At 40.2% G+C, this 22,988-nt stretch overlaps 1 protein-coding gene across 7 annotated transcripts in view; it reads right to left on the minus strand.

Moving 5' to 3' along the window:
• Nucleotides 1–18,120, minus strand: part of HEATR5A (HEAT repeat containing 5A) — a 71,164-nt gene extending 53,044 nt beyond the window's left edge. For 3 of the 7 annotated variants that reach the window (XM_044436239.1, XM_044436236.1, XM_044436240.1), the window contains exons 1-8: nt 17,937–18,120; nt 12,184–12,373; nt 10,061–10,289; nt 9,587–9,798; nt 6,164–6,272; nt 4,998–5,147; nt 3,765–3,936; nt 1,644–1,804 (exon numbers count right to left, since the gene is read on the minus strand). In XM_044436239.1, the coding sequence (XP_044292174.1) occupies nt 1,644–1,804; nt 3,765–3,936; nt 4,998–5,147; nt 6,164–6,272; nt 9,587–9,798; nt 10,061–10,186 (930 nt within the window). In that variant the 5' untranslated portion in view covers nt 10,187–10,289; nt 12,184–12,373; nt 17,937–18,120. Of the gene's footprint in view, nt 1–1,643; nt 1,805–3,764; nt 3,937–4,677; nt 4,730–4,997; nt 5,148–6,163; nt 6,273–9,586; nt 9,799–10,060; nt 10,290–12,183; nt 12,374–17,936 lie in introns of those variants that run through there. The other 4 variants (XM_044436237.1, XM_044436238.1, XM_044436241.1 and 1 more) reach the window with 4 other exon arrangements.
• Between the last annotated feature and the right edge of the window lie 4,868 nt (nt 18,121–22,988).

Below are 22,988 nucleotides of genomic sequence, written 5' to 3' on the forward strand. Positions count from 1 at the left end.
TCTTTCTTCCACATTCAGACATGAACATGCACAACTAGTTTTCATCTGAGGGTTAGCAACAGAAGCTCTAAAGAATTTTCCTCATTAGTCTGCTATAACTTCTGGACCAGCATGTGTGATCTCATTTATACAGTTCCATTTAACACCCATAAGGAGCAAATTCTTGCTCTTTTTTAGCTGAGATGTGCAGCAGGATGACCTGGTTAAGGTGACACCATGAACTGGGGTCTTAATAGTTCAGCACAACTTTCTAAAGTGTTGTTTTTAGCAGAAAGATGGGGATGGGACCATGGCAAGACCATTTGGGTTTTGCTTCAGGCAGAAAAATATCTTGCCCTGGCACTTTTTTTTAAGGATAAACAATCAGCAGGTGGCAAAGTTCCCTACCCCACAGAGTTCTGGACTTGTCTCTATGTCCCAAAGGCAAAGTCATCAGTTTACAAATGATGAACTTTACAAAGTTCTGCTGGCACAGTAACAGAACAGGCTCAGATACTATCTTGCTAAACATGGAATTGCTCTGGCTTATTTCTCTCTCTAACAATATACAACTTCAGTGACTTTCTAAACAGTTATACAACTGTTATACAACTGGCCATGAGAGTCATTCAAAAGAAAAATGTAAAAGTTTTGCCTTGGGCCTAACAAGCGCTTTTATATTCATGCTTAATAAAGTAGAAAGTTCTTTCTACATCAGCAAAGAGCAATTAGAGAATGACCTCAAATACTGTGTCCAGTTCTAGATACCACAAGATTTTAAGAAAGATTTGGATAAACTGGAATGAGTTCAGAGAAGGACAGCACAGATGACTAGGAGACTAGAAACTAAGTGCAATGAAGAAAGATTGAAAGATCTGAGTATGTTTAGTTTTGAAAAGAGAAAACTGGGCAGTGGGGGGAATATGATAGCACCTTTCAAATATCTAAAAGAGGTGACACACAGAAGAGCACTGCAGCCTATATTTTCTGTCATCCCAGACTGTAGGGCGCAGGTTACAGGAAAGCAGATTTCAGCTGAAAATCAGGAAAAATGTCTTAATGCTCAGAGCACTCAAACAAGGGAAACTAATGGTGGGCTCTCCATTGCTGAAGGTATTCAAATAGAAACTAGCCACCCATCTGTTAGGGATACTTTAAAGTGTATTCCTTCACTGAACAGGAGATAAGACTTGAGACCCTAAATGGCCCCTTCTAACTCTCTAATTCTACGATTACATGCTCTGCAAGAGACCAACTTAACTTGGTCTATTTTTGTGGCACTGAGAAGCACACAGCATTTTAAACTGAGCAATAACAGAACAGTTTTGTTTTCATTTTTAACATACTGAACTTCAACTTTTAAAATGAAATTGCAAAAGAAACCATATGTTGTTTGTAATTTTCTATCATAGTACAAACATTAGTAAAGAGCAGTTTCTACACTAGAAGCTACCACATCCAAGTAAATGCTGGGAAGTATTAAAAACAAGGAATCCGTTTACTGAAAAATGCTTTTGCCTCTGCTTCAGAATTGTACAATTTATTAAGTAATCCAACATATGATACTAATAGCCACTGCAATATAATAAATACTTCATATTAAAAAGGAAAAAAAAAGCATAGAGCAGTAAAGAAGTTTTTTTGTTCTGTAATATAAGCCAAACCTGAGTAACTCCAACTCTAACATCCCTGTTGACTGAACTCGTCCCTTTCAGGATATCTCCACTGGTTCGTAGAAATCCAGAGCTCCCACGAAGAAAACCTGTCCCCAGCAGTTCCAAAGCTTCCTCAAAGGAGGTTTTGCGAACATTTTGTCTAGCAGATGCTTTTTCATTGGAGAGAAAAATATTTTCATATTACATATACACAACACCACTTACAATCCCAGTACTATTCATATATTCATTTCATTACCTAACACTTTATCAGAATACAAGATCTGAGACCTACATAGCCCCATCCTATGTGTATTTCCTGGAAATATATTCAAGTTCACAGGACCTAGTCTCAGTAAGTGTGCACAAAACTATAAACTTAGACATCTTAAATGAATACAACTGAATCTGTTGGTCTGCAATCTACATTATATTTATGCAATGCAAATTAAGTTTATGGGCTCCTTCACTGGAAACAGTGGCTCCAGGCAATAATTGCCCAAGTGCTTACATACTGCCAAACAAGGGCTTTGGCAGGAGGATACTATAGATATAAAACTAACATTAAAGATAAAAATAGACTAGCTTTATGACAATATTGAAAGAACACTCCTAGTACATGGACTTACAAAAAGGTTTGGTTTCCTGAAAGAAGAAGTTAATTGTAATTTAGCACCATCTATAAATAGCATAATTCCTGATTTAGGCCAATTACAATTTCTTTATTACAGTGCATAATTGAAGAGAGGAGTTAATACAAGCCATTTTTATCAGTAGTTCCAGACCTAAGAAATGCCATTAAAACTCAAATTTACACAGATAGGGCTTAGAACTAGTACTTCAATGAACTGTTTGAAAATCATCAAATGGGAGCTGAGCACACTAACAACTCTGGCTGTCCTAGTTGAACCAATGGGAAATAGAGTAGTACTTTGTCAAGGAAATGGGGACTATGAACTTTTTGACATGCAGCTGTTAATTATAGAAATGAGAACCAAGCTCTACAAAAGGACCTTTCTTTTCCTGTTTCTTCTGCTATACAACCATAAGGGGCACTGTGGATTAGGGCAAATACACAAGACAAATTTTGCACTATGCCACTTTCACCAGTAAAAGCTGCAGTTTCCATCCGCTACAAAGCCTGATGGAATTGCTGGTCAGACACAGAAGCATAACTGGAGAGTCACAACATCATCTAAACAACCTGTAAACAACTGTGAATAGGGAATAATCAGCACAGACACATGCAGAAAAGCCATGAATAACCCTGAGAAAACAATGAACTTTTCATGGCCATAGGAATGCATTTAATGGGGACTGACCCAGCAGCCATTCCTATTCAGTAACAACTCTCATTTCTCCATCCCTCCTTACATTACTTCTTGCCTTCCTTCTTCAGTTTTATTTTTTCTCAGTATGGCCAAGTCCTTTCTCCCCACCGCCCCATTAGATTATGGGAAGGATTTTTTAAAAAATAATTTGTCCCAATACAAATACATAGGGTTGTATCAAAAGCTGTCCTTCACCAATGGAATGATCACCACTGTCTGACAGTATTCTCTCTCCCACCTGTAGTCCCCAGTGCATACCCTCCCATCTGCAGCAGAGAGAAGGGGAAGATAAACTCCTGTTGTGTGAACAAAAGTCTGCTTGCCTAACACTCAGTTTAACAGATAGCAAATATATGGTTCACACCCAAAATGGTGCAGAGAAAAAAATAATCTATCCATCATATACATCATGGGTCCTCAAACTATTGCCCCTGGGCTGGATCCGGCCCACCATGTCCATTTATCCAGCCTGCCATAGAGGTTTTGGACTCACTTGGAGAAAAGGATCTCCTTGCTCGCAAGCCACCACATGGCAAGGCGCCAGCTTGCTCGCAAGGAGATCGTTTTGGACTCTCTTGGAGAAAACTATCTCTGCGCACGCACACCGCTGCCTTGCTGCGCACATCTTGGTGGCCTGCGCCCATTGCCGGCACCTTTCAACTGACCCCCTGTTCAAAAAGTTTGAGGACCCCTGATACATAGTCATGATGTTTTACTAAACATGGGTCTATTTTGAAGGTAACGTGCCTTTCTTTTTCTACATTAATACAGAGATGGGAGGAATCGCTAACAAACTTACCTGTGCTTTGTTTGGATGTTACGGTACTAGCCAACACATAGCCTAATAGTTTAGAAACAGCCATTCGTACATCATAGTTGGACCCTTCAAAGGATTTAAAGCACAGTGTTACAACACTATCCAGGTCTGTAGTCCACATAAAAGTTGCTTCTTTCTGTAGTTCAAGAAGACACTATGCCAGAAGAAAAGAAAAGAAAGGAAGAGCAGGCAAAAGAAATAGATTTAATTGTATGTCTATAAATACTGTGTAGCTTGGAACAGTATTTCACAGTGCCTGAATTGGATTGCATCCAGTGGTGCTTGGACACTGCTGGTAGCATGAATTCCTGTTCCCTCTTGCAGTCCTCCCCTGTGCATAGAGTGCTGCAGAAGGAAGGGCAGAAAGGGAAAGTTCTGTTGTATAAGTGGAACTTCGCACATGATAACTGTAGCTGTGATCCTATACCTAACCTTACCTCGGAATAAGCCTCACTAGACTCAATGGGGCTTGTTCCAGTGGACTTAGAATATTCTATCAAAAAGACCTGTAAGTATAGTCAAAGCCATAAAGGGCAATTCTTATAAATGTCATCGCACCTCTTCTTGAGGAATTTTTCAACCATCAGCCTGGAATGGGGAAAAAACTTTATATAAGCCAGTATTTTACTAGTACTCAACCTTATTTTTATTATCTCACCAAGGATCAAAGCATGCTTGATAGGGGAACTTAAAAATTGTGTAGAACAGAAAAGGTGAACAATTTTGGGAGGAACAGTGGAGAGAAATGCATTATCTGCTGAGCTAAATTGGCAATACTGATTTTAAATACATGTAAGAGACCTCAAATGGCACAAATGGTTTTTAAAATGTGCGTATATCAATAGATGTTAACTTGCAAATCAGTAATAAACTGAGCATGGGAAAAGGACTTTACCTGATTGATAATGCAAGTGCACCTCACTGTACTTAAATTTTTGGACACAGGGTCAGTCAAGACTGCAAAATTGACAATCAGATGACACACATAAGTTCCACAATACTTGATGCACAGATAACTAACAAAAGGTACAGGCATTTCTATCCCAGATGGAAATTCTTCCAAGCAAAGATATACATAAGAATATAGAAGTTTTATTTGTGCTTAATTATAGCTAATGTTGTCTGTGTCTGAATATTTTCTTTCATCCTCCATTTTACATACACAACTGCACATAGGAAGATCCATTACTACAAATAACCAATAAGGCATTTTACCTTTGCAGCAGCACAGCGAACTGCCATCGATCTATCTGTTAGGCATGAACGGGCAGCTTTGTAAATATCTCTTTGACATGGAAGAGCAGCAGCTCCCAGCCCTTTCAACATATTTTGCAAACTTAGCATGATTTCATACCGCCCTTGAGACTAGAAGAGAAAAAGATCATCTTATTTTGCAACTAAAAAGTATTACTTGCTACATTTTTAACATGTTCCTCCTCAGCAGGCTCAAAACATTGTCTTTACTTAAGCATCCCTATACTGCTTTTCAGCCAATAAGCTCTTGAGATCATGTAGACTATAGCACCAAACATATTATTAACAACAGAACTGAAAAAGTAGCACAATGTAGCATTTACTAATGGCAGCGATCATCACCAATTGTGTCCTCCTAACAATCACACACAGCTATGCGAAAGCATTACTGCAATCAGGTGCTGGGCTGGGAGTTCTTGCTCAAAGTGATCCAAGTTAACGCCATCACTGAATAGGAGTTGGAAGCTGGTTTTCCCCTGTAAAGTCCTTTTAGTGTCTAGACCACTCTACTTGCTTGAATTCCCTTTGTCAGTAGGAGAGTACAAAGAAAAAATTCTGTTCCAGGTTTGCACTGATGTAGTTAAAATAAGGGAAACTGTAACTAAAAGTGAGCAATACCCTTTTATGGCAAAATAGGATTTGTCTATTTAAAGCACTGTTACCCCTTCTAGAGCCAAAAAGACTCCAACAGTGGTTTCCATATAATCAGTGAAAATAAGACAGTTCCTGACCACAAGCTTATAATTTAAAAGGTACTACACAAAAAGGTAGAGAAGGAAAGTGAGGGCATGGATAACTCAAGCACCAGTTCTCAAAGTTACATGATCATCTGAAAATAGTTCAGGGAGGAAAGGTATTTCCTTAGGCATGTAAAGCTGGTATTTTGGCAGAATTGCTGGACTGACCCAGCTTTGCCTGTTCTGATGGAATGACTGCTGCCTGCTGGAAGGGTTTGTTGGCACCTCGCAGACTTACCATGCTTCTGAATAATGTCAGTTCAAGAGAAATATCCATTCTTTCAATGAATTAATGATTAATAATTAATGATTAATAATATATGATTCAAAGAATATGCAACAAGGCTCATAATCTCATAGAACTACAGATCCTCTCTCATGCTTCCTTACCTCTGCATTCTTCATTGCTTTAAGGATATTCCCTATAGTATCCACAAAGCTGTTGCCCAAAATTCTTCCCAGTTTTTTGTACAGATAGCCCAAACAAACCACGGCAGCACTTTTAAAAACAGAGAATGGAAAAGGAAAAATAATTCCAGTCAGTCAAGTTGTATTTATCAACAAGTTCACAATGTCAACATTTTAGTTACTCTACACAACTGAAATGTTTACTTATAAAAGAAATAGATATTTATTACTTAGTAGATTTCAAGATTAAGGGCATAATCCTACCACCCTTGACGCAGATGCATTTAAGATTTCAATCTCACAAGGTTATTAGTCTCCAATACAAGGTGCATAATATGGTCATGGCAATTTCTGCCAGTGCCATCACACGCCATACCCTGGTTTGGCCATATAGATTTATGGTCTGCAAGTGGAAGGGAAGGCAGGTGGGATGGCTCTGCAGCTCCCACCTCCTCACCTTCCTTCTCCAGCAACAGTCTTTCTTTTCTCCTCAGAAGTCAGTTAAAACCTCAGGGGAGAGGGCAGCAGGCATGGTTCTTTTCACACAGGCTGCCAGGGGGCAGATCAGGGACTTGAACTCCAAAAGATCCATAATATCGGGAGACTGTGGATCCTAAAAAATACAACTTCAAACAACAACAACAACAACCTAAACTAATTCAATCATTATATGAAAAAATAGATTTTATGAAACTAGCTTCTTATTTATCTAATTTATTCAATTTGATCTTTCGCAAACTTAAAAAAGAAAAGGACCAAAAGACATGGCCATGTTTGTCTACCCTGACAACCACAAAAACTATGGACTGTTGTGGCAACTTAAAGAAAGCTAACAACTGTTTCTGTAGTCAAACATGCCTGAAGATGCCAGATCTCGTCCAACTCCAGAACCAATGGTCAACCTCTGCATACTCCCACTGATAACTCAGCTGTACTGAGGAAGACTGGCATCTACCACACTGACTCCCCATTCCCACCCTGCCTTGGAGTGAGGGCAATCAGCACCAGAGAAAGGGGTGCAGTGGAAAAAGAGGGCCCTCATGCACCAGCTAGTACCCAACATTAGAAAGCAGAAGAACAGCATTCATTCCACTATGCCAGCCACAACCATTTCACTAGCCTTGTGCTCTGTGGGGCTCAGTTGAGCTCAGAATAAATCATTTTCAGTTAGGTTCCTTCTGCTCTCAAATGTGGTTCCAAGGTCAAGCATGTCTCCCTTTCCCCTCCCATGGTCTCATGGAACATTTATTTCTTGCAAGTGCACCTGCAGAGCACTGGCAATGAACCTGCAAGTGCCCTTCAAAATCACTAGCATGTAAAATTGCTAGCCTATGTCTATGAAGGACAGAGCAAAGGGGGCTTCTCAAGATCATGTCCCCACTGCTGGGGAATTCAAAGGGGTGCAAATGCATTCAGGTCTAACTTGTGAGCTTCCCAGAGGCAGCTTCATGAATAGAATACTGGCCTAGATAGGCACTTGAGCCAATCCAGCATGACTATTCTTATGTTCGTTAGCACTCCCTTTGATTTCTAGGCACAGAGGAGGGGCATAACCTTCCATCCTTTCTCTGGCCTGATTACCTGTCTGCATGGAGTTCCTGGTCATGTCTGGTTATCAGGCCAGTGCTTAAACACAAGGATGGTTTAGTCACCATGACTTTTTCATGGCAGTACAAGTCAGGTCCCCACTACCATATGAAGCCAACCTCTCCAACCGCACCTACAGTTACTTCCTTCACATTACTGCCTCTTTGCCTCAACTTAATTGGTCAAACCACCCTACCCTGGGCAAACCTGATTATAGGCTTATCTCTGCACAAGGATGAAAATGAAGGAAAGAAAAGGAGAAATGTAAAAACATAGCCAGTGAATAATAAAGGGTAGCAGGTAGCACATGGGAAAACACAGAGGTAACCATAGCTCTCTTGCTTGGACCAACCAAAAACAGGATTTAGTCCTTGAAGAGATATGAACTGCAGCCCCTTCTGTTTATCAGGCAACACTGCCATGGCAATTCTGTAAAATCCATTTATCCCTGTATAAGCTAATGAACATAGTGCAGATTCCACAGTGCTGAAAGAATGTTCATGAATCACATACAATGCAACTTCAGAAGTAGATAGACTTGGTAAGGTGATATGTACAGGGAGATGGCCCTTTAAAAAAGGTGGTTGTTGTTGTTTATTAGCTTAATTATGTACACATAATTGATATGATAGAATGGAAGAATTTTGACAAAGTAATTCACAAACTTCTTCCTTAAAGCCAAAACAAAGCACCCTCTTCCCATGTTGACTTTTGCAAGAGTAGGCACCACACACACACATCTAGTCGAAAACACCCCCACATGTGTTATCACCTAAGTGGTATTTCACCTGTCACATGCTGACTTTTGCTGAAGTAAGCACCATTGAAGTGAATGCATTTTGCTTCTGAGTATACAGAAGAATTTTACACAGGTATGTATACAGGGAATTTTCAACTAGCTGTTACTCATCCAGCACTTGAAACAATTTGAGAGGATTGTTATTCACAGATTTGCATGGGTGCATTTGCAGATAGTTGAAAAAAAACCCTGGTAGGACAATACTTCAGTACTACTCCCTGGCAGCAACCATCCCACTGAAGCCACTCCTCCCCATTCTTGACCAGTATTGCACATTTAAGCACACCCTAAAATATATACCACAGAAAAAATGCAACATATAAAAAAGTTGTGAAATAACTGGTCTCAAGAAATAGCATGAAGTCAGTTTGGGATGCACATATATGAATATGATACACAGTATGCCAGGCATTAGGTTGCTGGTAAAAATCTCTAGTGTTAGAATATTTCATTGGAAACCAAGACCAAGATCATTCACACTATTGTATTCCCATCACTAGGTATGGGTGTGAAAGCTGAATAATGAAGAAAACTGACAGGAAGAAAATTGATACATGTGGAACATGATACTCAATGAGAGCTTTCTGAATAGGCTGGACTGACAGAAAGACAAATAAATGGGTCCTAGATTAAATCGAGCAACACCACAGCCTAGAAGTAAAAATGACACAACTGAGGCTATCGTACTTCAGGCCCATCATGAGCAGGCAAGACTCACTGAAAAGCAATCACACTGGGGAAGCAGAAGAGGAAGGCCAAATATGAGATAGATCTATTCCATAAAGGAAGTCACAGTCTTGAATTTACAAGAGCTCAGCAGGGTTGTCAAGGACAGAATATTCTGAAGGGCATTCATAGGGCAGTCATAAGTCAGACATGACTTGATCTCATGTAACAACAACACAATTCCACCCTGGCATCTCCTACAGAGCTTACGCCACAACCAGTTCGTGGTTGTGCCAAAGACTCTTTTCATGATTATACTGAAGAAAAATGTTTCAATATGGCTTTAGACTTACAGTTTTGTAGGCAGATAGCTTGGTGAATCATCTTTACTTCGAATAAGGTCATTGCATTTGTCAATGGTCTGGTGAACAGAAAATATGTCTCCTGAACTATATAGTATAGCAAGGTTCTTAGCTATGAGCTGTCTGGCTGGAGGTCCTGGTGAGCTGGTTAATAAAGATACCAATTGTTCAACAAGCTTGCTTTGATTTTCCTTTATATCAGCCTGGAAATAGAAAAAGGTATGCCGGTAAATTCTTTCTTATCTTATTCTAAGTTGGGTTCAGATCTCTTAAAAGTTAGGTTGGTTCAAGACAGTATTTAATTTTCATCTCTGCTCCTAGCTAGCCTTTCCATCAGTCTCCTTCACTGGGCTTTAAACACACATCTCAAACCACTGCGGCTGTTGCAGCCTATTTAGGGGAGAAAATATGAAACAGATGCCATTTTCTTAAAATGTTATTCCATTCCAGTTGTAAAATACTTACCCGACTGATTGTTGGTAAAAGTTTTTCCAAAAATCTCAGCCACTCAAAACCAAATTCTGCTTTCTGAAATTCACCTAGTTGGTTATAGGTCTCTTCATTAAGTAATAAGCTGTGAGCCAACTCCATTCCTTAAAGCATCTCTTTCTCACAATCTGAAAGCTACTCATGAAGACACCCAGGATTGTAGCTAGCTAGTGTCAGTATTCACCGGCTGAATTAAATCAAACACCTGAAAAAATCCAAATATATGAAATGTTTAGAAGAAGAAAAGAAACATGCAAGGTTTTAATTTCAATATTCCAAACATGGAATGCTTTATCAGCTGCCTCAGGATCAGGATGTGGTACAGTGACTGCTGGAACACCACAGTCTGTGGTAGCACAGTTGCACTGGTAGGCAACAAAGTAATAATGAAGTCCTAGAGCACAACAGTCGCTGGCAAAGAAAACTTGCCAGATATTAAGCATGATCCCAAAACATTGTGAAGACTGTATGTCAAGCACAACATTATGCTGGAGCTGTACTGGTACAAATTATTTAATTTTTTCAGTTACAGAGTCAAGCTGCCAGCTGGTGACATAACTGACTCTGAGGACCAGGAATAACATACATGTCTAGGAATGACCTCAGGGATACTTTATGAGCAGAAGGAATCTTTGAGTGTTTAAGAAAGAAACAGCTTGTGGAATGTTGAAAAGACATATTGTCAAGCCTAGTCATGCCAAGTGTGCAAGAAGGCCTATAGTACATCTAGACTATTGCAGCTTGCCATCAGGTACTGTACATTTTTCAATGCCCACCCCAGAATGACTTCGGCAATTCACAGGATTGCAAGGAACTAGCTTTGTCTTTGCTTGCTTAGGCAGCTAATGTGTATATGATTTCTATCTACTTTAAATAAGCCTGAACAATCAACTTCTTTTAGAGTATACCTTAATAATGTACAAATACTGCAAGTAATCTATTCCAGAAACCATTCTTTATTCAAGTCTGCATTTGTATTTTAAACCTATCATAGCTTCATGTTTTATCATCAGCTACAAAGTAAGGTATGTCAAAATATTACAATAGGGGAAAGATTCACTAAATCAGACCCAGAATTTCAGCTATTGGTTGCCTCTGTATGATTCTCTGCAATTTGCTCTTTCCACTGTAGTCCTGGGTGTCATATCCCAAGTCTTTCCTGAGCACCTCTCAGGACAGGCTTCAGAATTAACAGCAGCAACTGCAGTAGAAGAGGCCATGAAAAATCCAGTTCATGAACAGACTTCTACTAACAAAATGGGTACCAGCTATTGTGATAATCCCAACCCCAAACATTACAAATTTGCCTACTAATAGATGCATAATTCAGGGGCTGAGCAGGACTATTGTGGATAGGACGTTTTGGCAGGTTTTCATTCATAGGGCTCCCATAAAGTGGGGAAGACTCGGTGGCATATAACATCAACCTAGCAACAAAGATGCATAATCAATAAAAATGAATTGAATTCAGGAAGGATATAGAATTCTACTCCTTGGGAGCATGAAATTCTGATTTGTTAAGTAGCTGTTCACACAAAATGGGAAACTGTGGTTTGTTGTAAACCATGCACAAACGGTTCTTACTGGATACAAACGAAGGGGAAAGAAGCATGTGAGCCTAAGGCTGCAGTGGCACATTTTCAAAACAACAAACCACTGGGTGACATTATGTCTGAATATGACAATAAGGATCCAAAAGCCATGTAAGTATATTTAGATCCCACTGCTTCATTTAATTATCTACAACCTGTTGCTTCTTGCTGTGGAAAGCCCAAAGCAGCTAACAGCCAACTGAAAACAATAAAAAGTAGCAATACACATAGTTAATTAATCCACTAAATTCATGTAAACTTACTAAAACAGTTAAATTATAAATTCAGTATGTTGAAATAAGTTGAATATTTTGACTACTACATCAGCATATAGCAGTGCAGTGCTTTATCCTTCCCCTACTTTATTCCCAGTAATTGCCATTTTAATAAATCTACCAGTTTAAAAATGTTATGTTTGCATCCCGTTCTTAGTCTGAAAAATTACAGGTATCAGCAGAACTAAAACCAGACTGGTTGAAGAACGTTAATAATATCTTCAACACATACCTAACCTGATTAGGAGGCCCCAGTGTATATGCAAGCAAAACTTAGTCCACTCTGCTCAAATTGTGCTCAGAGGATGCATGAAACACCACAGAGTTTTGGATTAAAGCCAGTTACTGCAAGACATTTTCAAATCAACTCCAAGCGTGTGGTAGTGGAAATGAGAGCTTTCATATAATACTTTAAGCAAAATCTGAAATGAAACAAAAAGAAAATTAAGAGCGGAGGAGAGAATGAGCTAAAAAAAACCCCAAAACCAAACCCCAAGGCTGTACTTGGTAAGAGAATGCATTTAATTACAAATTACATATGTAAAATCTAATGCAAGTTCAGAGAGAAAAAAGTTCCACAACCTTTTATTTTTTGGGGGGTGGGGTGGAGAAGAGGTCTTTGTTCTGTCTAAATTTACATTCTTTGCACTCTATTTGTTTGCATTTCAGAAGCAGCTCCTGAACTGAGAACATAACCACACCTTATAATGACTACACATTTTTAGTATGATTCATTTTTTATTTAATGATTCAGTTATGAGCATCACAATTTATTTCCTCTGTCAGTTTTTATGAATACTAACAAGAGACAATACAAAATACAATGAGGAATGCATCCTTCTGGAAATACAGCTTTCCTATAAATATTTATACAGATTGGTTTATGTTCTCTTTCCTGGAAGCAGACCACCTCATGGATGTGAGTTGTTGGTATCATATGTGTGCATTCTGAGTGCATTTTTGGAATGAGGAAGTGCAGGCTTGTCTGTAGGCAACTCAACTTCCTTATATTCTTACAGTATAAATTAGTAGAAGGGAAGAAGAAATTTCTATTGGTCAAGAAAGAGATATACTTTAGTGCAACTGAGCAAGTGCAATCTGATTATGCAATACATTTCAAGGGAGAGGTCCTATTAATTATTTATACTGCTCTGCTAGTTGATTTCTAGACACAGGAATAATAAGTTCCTCCAATGTGCAGTTTACGTTCTCCCACTTTCAAATTTAGGTTGTGATTCTCCTAGAACCACTTATGCTGTATTGAAATCAAGCTTATTTCTAGGTAAATAGTTAGAATGGTAGAGACAGACATATCTGTAGCATTTAAATTGCCACACACACTCCATATAAAAAAGGTATGAATATGTTTAGTTTCTAAACCAGTTCAGGGGTGGTATAGCAAAGCAAATGGGTGTGTGAACTATGTGATGGATGATGTGTTCCATGACTGATATTTTCTATGGAGTCACTTCATTGCTAGATGACTGTTATGATTCAATTGGCAATGATGGACATAAAAACTGATATTATTCTTCACATTCTTTCAGCATCTATGAATATACAGAATTAGAAGTAGCAAAGAATGTGATGATCTACATGCAGTGGAGATAGATAAACATGCAAAAGTTTAAACTTTTTTTACTTGATATGGAAATAATCACATGGTTTTTAAACTTTTGAGAAGGATGATTTACCAATGGATTACAACTGGTGTGAATATTAAGATTTAGTAACATATTTTAGTGATATGGCGAGCTTGACAACTCACCGCTTTGAAGTTATTATGCCTTATAAAAGTATGAGAGCTTCTTTCTGTAGCATATAAAACCAGCGTAACTTATCCAGACCCAAGTTATTCAGTGTGATAAAATAAGATTTTTAACCTTTATAGAATACTAGAGTTGGAAGGTGCCAAGAAGGCCATTGGGTCCAACTCCCTGCTGTTTCAGGACACCAATTTATTTATTTATTTAAAGCTTTTCATTAGACTAGTGTCTATTCAAATTCTCAAGCATAACCCAGGTCAGACACATGAGTAAACATCAATGTAAATTCAACCCATTTTAGAATTTTCACCGTGATGTGTGAATGAAAGCCTCTAAAAGTGGGGTGATGGGGTGAGATTTACTATACTTGGCAGAATCTTGGGAATAGTTTTTCTATGAGCTGATTCAAAACAAACTCCTTGCAGTACATGTATTCGTAACTATTTCCTGGTTTCACTCTGTGTAAAATGATCTTGCAAGTTGCAATGGACACCAGAAGTAGTTTCCATCACAGCCTGTCATAAGCATCTAGTTTGCTATTCATATGTTGTCCTGCATATACTCCAAAAATATATCACAAATAGGACCGAACCCTGAATCCTGAAGCTGCAATCCTACACAACTAGCAGTAAGCCCTAATGAACTAAATGGTACTTACTGCTGAGCAGATATTCATAGGATTGTGTTGTCAGTCAGCCTGCCTACATGCGAACACAGAGTGCCTGGCATTGTGTCTGTGGATATGCTAGAAATTCTCCTTCTGCCCATTTAAAGGGGACCCATATTCTCTAGCTTGTTAATATACATATTAGTGACCAAATAGATTTTTCCCCCACAGTATAACTGTAAGAAGTAAACAAATACAAGGTAATGTGAAGTTTTATTATCCAAGTTCATGAGGAGGAATAAAACTTTTCCTAGAATAGCACATATAACTTTCTGAGTGGTGCAGACTACAGAAACATAACCCAAAATTTCCTCCTTTCCCATGCAGTTTTATTTTAGTACATTCATTCTTACTTCCTTTCTATGAAATTTTATTTATACACTGATTTCAAATTGACAACCCTAATCTGATGTTTGAAATATTTCTATACAGTGCTGCTCTTGCATGGCTTTGTTAAAATTTAATGAGGTCATGCTTACTACTTAGTTGACTGAATAAGACAATGTTCAGTACCTACAGATGACTTGAGTTTTTTCTAAGCATAACATTACAATGATCTTTCATGACTTGTCAGCCTAAGGAAGAGGTATCATACTGTAGGAAGAGGTATCATACCATGAGATTATTTTATATTAACAGCTCTAAAACTGATTCAGGACAAAATTGAGGGAGGAGGCTATCAGTGGCTACTAGTCTTGCTGTCCATGTGCTACTTCCTTTAGGAACTTGGACAGGAAGAGGTCTTGCACCCATACTGCCTGAGGAAACCTGTGGGCAGCTGGTTTGTCACTCTGTGGACAGAGTGCTAGACAAGATGGACCTTTGGTCTGATCCAGCATAGCTTTTCTAATGTTCTTATGTGCTCTCTCCAGATTGAGCATCCGAGCTTTCACCTCAGCATAAAAATGAAACTTCCACACATGAAGCTTTCTATTTTAATATTTAATGATATAAGCAAAAACAAAATCTATCTGGAATTACATATACTAAGAGCAATCTCAGTCTTCCAAGTACTGATATTTATATAACAAAATCAGTACCAGTCAGCCACAACAGCACTCAAAAAGCTGGGGGAATCCACAGATTTGCAGAAGCCCTCTTTTTATAGCTCTAGAGGAGGAACCCCCCTCCCCCAAAAATACCCCAGTAGGTTCAGTGGCTATGGAATGCTGAGATTGTTGTGGTGGGGGAAGGAATGGAATGCAAGAGGTGTGTGTGTGTGTGTGTGTGTGTGTGTGTGTGTGACAGACGAGAAATAAAATGGAGTTTCCTGGAGGAGGATATGACTGACCAAGCACTGAAAAGGAGTTTTCACTGCAGTATTTTGCAGTCCCAGTTATTCCTATTTCTATTTTGTCAGATGCGACTACTTGAACCTTTTGTGCATTTGTTTTAAATGATGGAACAGTTATTTGAAAGTGTTTTACAATTCCACTGGTAATTCCAATGCCACTTAAAAAACAAAATCTATTAATCTAAATGCCAAGGACTATTTTCCTTTCTTTTTTTAGCCATTTAACTCAGTGCTTCTGCTAGTTGTCAAGAACAAATGAAAATACTCCCAATACTAAACATTAACACAGTAACAGCAAGTTTAAAATATAGCCAAAGCTGGACACTGCTGTGCTTTTATGATTCTTACCAGAGATTCTTGATCACAGAAAAATAATGTGCATTATTGCATAAGAATCACCCCCCCATACCCATCTTAGCTATATTGAAAGAAATTCCCTTAAAACTCATACAAGGGTGACAGTTAGTACCAATAAAATTAAAAGTCATCAATTAAAATCTGCCACCAAGTTCCTGAAGAAGCTATAGGTTAGAGGCATTTCTTTTGCATGGGCTGGACATATGGCCATACATTAGTCTTTTGGAGATGTATATTTGATTATGTATCACAAAAAACTAATCAAGCAACTTGGGCCAACCTAGTACTATAATAAGCAGTGATTTCATCAGGATCTTGTTTTGTTGTAGTTATAAGATGTTCTGTTACTGGGAAGAACTAGCATGTCATTAGAAAAAAGAGGATATTTCCTTAAAATATTTCTAGGCCACCTTTCAGAGCAGAAAGATATACAGTAAATGGCTAGATTTTAAAAATGTGGAAAGTAGCTTTTGCTGAATAATTAACATTGCATAACAAAAGTAATCCCAGAAACTATAAAGTGGATACATTCTTCCTGAAGAGACTCACCTGGCATGTTGAGGTCCTTTCAGCACCAAGCCCGTTTCTTCTCCAAAGAGTTTAAAACAACCACGCTGTGTATTTTATGTTATGTCTTACTTTGTTTTGTTTAATTAGATGCTTCACTTTTATCAATTTTAACTGGTTCTTCTATTGTTTTTCTTATTATGAACATTCTGGAAATGCTTCTATACTAAATGCACCATTTATTAATTTAATAACTAAATAGAAAAAGTGGGGCAATTTCTAAGATATATAGTTAAATTAGCATGTGACTGTGGCTTAAAGTTCCTCTTTTGTACCAGGTTTTTCCATTGTTTTAATGCATGTAATAACATGTAACAGTTTTTTTTTCTGCCCACAGCAGAATTAGAGTACAAAATTCAGAGAAGAGGATACACTCCAGCTAAATTAAGCAAAAGCTTAATTACAATCCTTAAAGCATAACATTATGCCTTTTATGTGAGCCAATGGAATATTGCTCAGCCAGATTCTCATGCTGCTGGCCACATCCTATTCAGAATAAATGCAGGTTCATAATGAGCAACTACCCAAACTACTTTTCTGAAACTGTCATCATTTGTATTAATACTGTCCCCACCTCCTGTTTCATACCCAGAATCAGTAAGGCATATAAGTATATTCACCTTGCTCAAAAGAATACACTGAATAGGAAGAAGATACCCTTGGGTCAATCACCAACCATTCCCAGAGCTTTATACAGGGAATCACCCACCCACCTTAAAGGATGTTCAGTTTGTCCTGAGCTCTGAAAGCAGGAAATGGTACCTGATGATTCATACATTCTGAAGGCCAAACCTGCGGTGACCTCCACTCGCACCTTCTCCAGCAGAAACGAACACGTTTTCCTGGACTTGGGACTTGGCTTTTTAGTCCCTGCCCGCTTTCATAGAGCCGTTCAGACAGGTTCTCCTCAAGAGCATTTTTTTTCGGGAGGGGGCACTCTTCCTCTCTCTCTCCCCGCAAACTTAGTAGGAGTGCTCGGATAAAGTTTTAACTGAATGCCTCCAAACCCCCGCATTCCCAGGGGAGCGTCCGGCGAGAAGCCTCCCACCGTCGCCCCCTCAGCATCAGCTACTCCCTTCCTATTTGCAACCAAATCGCCTCTCTCCACCCAGCGGGGAACTGACGTGTCCCGAGGCACGGCCGCTGGGTCCCTTCACGCCCTCCTCCTAACCGCCGCAGACTGCACCCCGCGAAAGGGCTGCGTCCTCAGCCGCGTCTCCGTCCACCGTCTCCCAAGAAGCGGACTCCAAACCAGACGGAGTCCGGCTAGCCCGTCCGCCCGTCGCCGCACGGAAAAAGACAAGGAGGAGTGGTCGGTCTCTCCCCGTGGTTACCTGCTTGCCCCTGCCGGCCTGCGGGCATCCAGCCTCCCGAGGAAAGCCTCGCCGCCGCTCGCTGCGCAGGGTGGGGTCCTGCGCAGGCTGCCGTCGCGGGACCGGGATTCACACGCTGGCGCTCCCTCCGCCACCGCCTCCCTGAACCAGGGAAGCCCGGCGCCCTCCCCTCGCCGGGAGAGGGAGGAGGAGGATCTGCTCCCCCCCCCCCCCGACGCTTTCCTGCTCGGGTTGCTGCTCAGGACCGCCTAATCGCCCCCGGAGCCATCGAACGCCGCTGTGGCAAGCGCAGGCCTCGCGGCCGGGCGGAGGATCCGGACGCGCCGCGCGGAGCCGCCAAGCGCGGTGCAGCCTCGAATGGGAAGGCGGGAAGGCGCCGCGCTGCCTCGGTTGCAGCGCGCCTGCCATGGCTGGGCTTTCATGCCTGTCCGTTATTAACAGCGGCAGCGTGTTCATTGCTCTGCCGCCCAAAAGTCGAAGCTTTTCCGGGCGGTTCACTACAATTCATACAAATGACAAGGCGCAAATGCAGATAATAAAACGCCACACGCAATTTCAGTAGACAAAATGTAGAACAATGTAAACAGCCAGAAACATGTTTGAGAAAAATGCCAGACATGTCAAAACACGCCAGGGACGTGCTGAGATCGCTCGGCTGCTGTGCTGAAAAGGCGACGAAGGCCGGACGTTAGCAGTCGGTGCCACATCGCACCAAGAGGGCTTCCCTATCTTGTGCACTGTCATCCCCACCCCTGGCTGAAAAGACTGACACCGCAGCGAGCTCATTTGAAGCCGGCCCCGTGTCCGGCCACACAGCCGAGTAACTCCGCCCCATTCCAGGCAAGTTCCGCTCGGGATCCAAAGTTTTCCATTTCGCGCCAGGTTAGGACCAAAGAAAGCTGGACGTGGGCACCACTGAGCAACCAAAGGGCAGTGTTTTCTTTGTTTGTACTACTATTCCTCGTTTCCAGAAAGCATTTCATCCAAGTATTTCATTATTCTAAAGCGTGCCAATTTCACATTGGCCCGCAAGAGTCCCTTCCTTTTGAAATACATTTGATCGGACTACCCAGTATTTTAAGCAATTTCGAGCCACACACGAAATCGAATTAAATTGCAGCCCCAAAATATATGTACTTGTTCAAACTTGGAAGCCAGTCACCTTCATGAGCCAAACAGGGTCCTGGTTGATGTAGCTCATGAAGGCATCCCTAGAACAGAATTTAAGGTCATCAGAACAACATCACTGAAGACTCAGCAACCATTGGGAATAATACCTGGGCCTGGTTGGCAGAAATAAAAAAAGGAAGCAGTGATGCAGGAAATAGTGTAAAACCACAAGGGCATTCTGATGTGTTTTAAAAGCCTTTGTGGCATGGAAGATAAAGTTACCAGCATCTATTATCTGTACACCAATTGCTCAGAACATGGATGGAAGCATACCGTTGCACTCCTGTCCTTGTTGGTTGCCCATGAGCACTGCTGGACTAGATGGAACCTTGATCTGATCCAGCAGGGCTCTTTTTGTTGGTGCTTATGACTGACAGCTTGGGACTCAAGCACTTGAATGAGCATCATCTACTCAGCTCAGAAATTTATACTCAAAGTATACATTGTACTAATGTATATATTGATTGGGTTATTACTGCTTTAAAGTTTTATCGCTGAACTGAGCTTTTAATATTGTGAGCTGTTGGATGTTTTTATTTTGGTATTGTGAGCTGCCTAGGGATGCCATTGGTGGAATAGGTGGCATATAAACTGCCTATACAATGAAGATAAATTTTGTAGGTCCTTTCTGGGTGTCCCTGTCTGAGGTGAAGTGAACCACACTGTGGATGGATGGAGAGGAGAGATTTTTACTTTTGGAAACTTGTCTCTCAGATACCTTGCCCAAGCATTGCCAGTCTTCTTGGTGCCTTGTGGGAAATGTTGATTGTTATTCTTAAACCACTTCTCTGAGAACATGTCTAGGTTGGTTTTCTAGGAGGTTACTGAAGGGTTGTGGTATTTGTAATGTTTGTCTTTATTTAAACACATACAAAGGCTTAAACATTCAGCAAAGGCTTAAACATTCCAACAGAAGACATTCCAACAAATCCATTGACTCTCACTTCATATCTCCAAAGATGTGCTACTATCTTAAAAGTAAAGGTAAAGGTTTCCCCATGACATTAAGCACCTCAAAAAACAAAACAACTCCTTCATTTCTTACAGTGTCTTCCTCTGCCTCACACTTGATGATGATCTGGCCCTTTTGTTCTCTTTTACAGCCTTAGGATACATAAGCTTTAGAGAGGAGCAGCAGGGGAAAAGGCATGCCCCCTGTAAAGAAACACCACACTATCAGTGTAATAACAATGATTATAAAAGGATCCAGGGGTGATCCTGGAAGGCACAGGCATAATGTCTGTTCTGGGGAAACTGATTGAAAACTTTATGAAAGATAAAATTAGGCAGCATATGCAAGGACAAGCCTTGCTGGGAAGGAATAAGCTTTACAACTTATTTATAAATAATCTTGTGGGTTGAGAACAGTAGCCAAGGTTATTTAATCTAAATACATTTAAGAAATCACATTCTATTTGAAAAGTAATACATTTATCCCTTGTATATAAATCTCCTTATTAAACATTTTGTTCCACCTTTTGTTCCACCTTTGAGTTTGTCTGTTGTGGTGGTGACACCCCCATATGTCATAGGAACAGGCTTCTGGGGTTTCTAAAAGGTACAGAGGGTGATTTTTGTGGATTTGACTAAAGTTGAGATAGCCTTGTGGCAGGCTTTGTTTCATAGATCCAAAGTTCACATTTTGAATAAGAAAAATAGCTGTAGAAAGCCTAGGTGATTTTTCTACACTGGATGACTAGCAGTTGCCACTCATGATGCTCTTCCACATACCTACCAGATATTCAGAATACTGGAGAAGGATTGAGAGCACTCAGCTCATCTCTGAACAAAAGAAGCTTGTGGCAACTTTGTTGGACTAGGAAGTTTTCAGCAGTACTTCTTGCCCCATTAATTCTCACCTGTCCAAATCCCAATTGCTTTTTGGAACTTTTTAAACTTGTTTGTTTCCTAGGTCAGCCTAAGCAAATCATGTCAGTTTCTCCGATAGAAACTGATAGAATACACAAGTTTGTAAGAGAGTAGCACATGGCCCATAGACAGCTGCTAGGAAAGGCACAACATATTTTGAATTCCCAGGTCTGAAGTCAAAAACAGGGCTTGGAGTTGTGGTTTGTGTGCTGACTACCTACCCCTGAACAGCAGCTGCTGCTTCTTGAGGCCAGAAAATTGACCTCAGAGATGATAAAGGGGCAGTTTGGGGGACAAGGAGGAAAGGATGGGTAGTCAGCATAGAAAGTGACCTGAAGGTGGTCCAGCCCCTGCCTTTTCCCCCTCTGAAGCAGTGCAGGATGGTCAAAATCGGTGGTCTAGCTGAACTGCAAAGTGGAGGGCTGGGGAAGCCAGAATCACCTCTCTCACTTCCCTGTTCAGCATTGAATGATTGTATGCCATTCAGAGGCTTATGAGTATCAAGGGTACCTTCAACTGGACTGCACCCTAAAAAGGCTTTCCCTAACCTCCTGTCATGTAGGCTACAACTCCCAACATTAATGACTATGCTGTCTGGGGCCCGCCCTATTTATCCTAAGTTTTACTCTGCTGGCGCGATATTTTTGGTTGTCTCAGCCCTGCTGCTATTGTCCTTTTCATAACTATTTTGACTGTATCATGGTTTGATTGTTTTATCATCCTATTAGCTGTCCTTGAAATAGCAATACTGAGAGCTGGTATATAAAATTAATAATATACAGAATCTTGTTTAAAATGATGTATGTCCTAGTATTTTCAGCCCCCTATGGAATGATATGAAGATAGGCTTGAATATTGAAGAGTTTGAAGAAATCTGCACACGTCCTTCCTTTTTTTTAAATACCTGTACTTTTGTTGGTTAAGTTTTATAACAACATTCACAACTGCATTCATTCATCAGAGGGAAGCAAGAGAGTCAACACATTAATGCAAGTACCTTTTCTTATGGGGAGAGCCAGAGCTTTCATGAAAATGACAGAAATAACTGCCTTCATTCTGAGCTAACCCATTTCTCCTAATTTAGTGAGAGCAACAAGAGTACCTCTTTGCTCTGAGGGAATCTCAAGGACAAAGTATCCCCACAAGGGATTAGGACTTTTTCCTGAACTCCAACACAAAATGTGAAATCACTGACCTCACTTTTAAATTATTACTCTTGATTTAAAATAGAACTGACTAATGAGAAGCCATTTTCCTCCACAAAATGCATCAGTGGAGAAAATGGCTAGTACTAATTATCAAGAGAATATAATTTAGCAATCATGCATTACATTTTTTGAGCATAATTGCTCTTATAAGCAGTAACTGCTGCGGGTATAGTGTCCAATCATAGTAGTATCCAATAGTATTAGCAATTTACTATAGCATTTTAAAAAAACGTTTATATGCATGAAACTTCCAGTTCAGAAATGATTTCCTCCCCTTTTAAGACTGTCAGTGGAGTTTATGGCTTGTCTTGGATGTATTCTTGTACACTGTCCAAAACTTCTGTCATTAAGTCCTGCAGACACAGAAGAATGGGGTATTACTATGCTGTGTATTTTGATTTGTATTTGCATGGTAGAACTTATAGCAACTTGTGGGTTACCACAGTAGACTGCTGAGTTAGAACAATCCTAAGTGGAATAGGAGTGGAAACTGGTCATCCACTTCTTGTCACCTTTTCTAGACTGAAAAGCCTTTAGTTTTTGAACCCTGTCCCTCTTGAGAAAAAAAGCTAGGCCAGCTCCAAGCTGCAGGTCCAAAACAATGAACTCCAAAGGTAGCATAGCTGAAGGCCTAATCTTGGGGTCTCTGGGGCAAACAAAAGGGCTTTGGGATCAGAGCTTTGAAGCTGCTCCTGGTAGCAGCACAGCCTACAAGGTCCTGGGTACAACAGGGCCAGTGGAGAGATATCATCCCTCACCTCCTTAGGGCAGCAGATGTGGGGTTATTACTGCTTTGTTGATTAGA

The sequence above is a fragment of the Varanus komodoensis genome, unplaced genomic scaffold, assembly GCF_004798865.1.
Source record: "Varanus komodoensis strain SLA01 unplaced genomic scaffold, ASM479886v1 scaffold3, whole genome shotgun sequence".
Taxonomy (NCBI): Eukaryota; Metazoa; Chordata; class Lepidosauria; order Squamata; family Varanidae; genus Varanus; species Varanus komodoensis.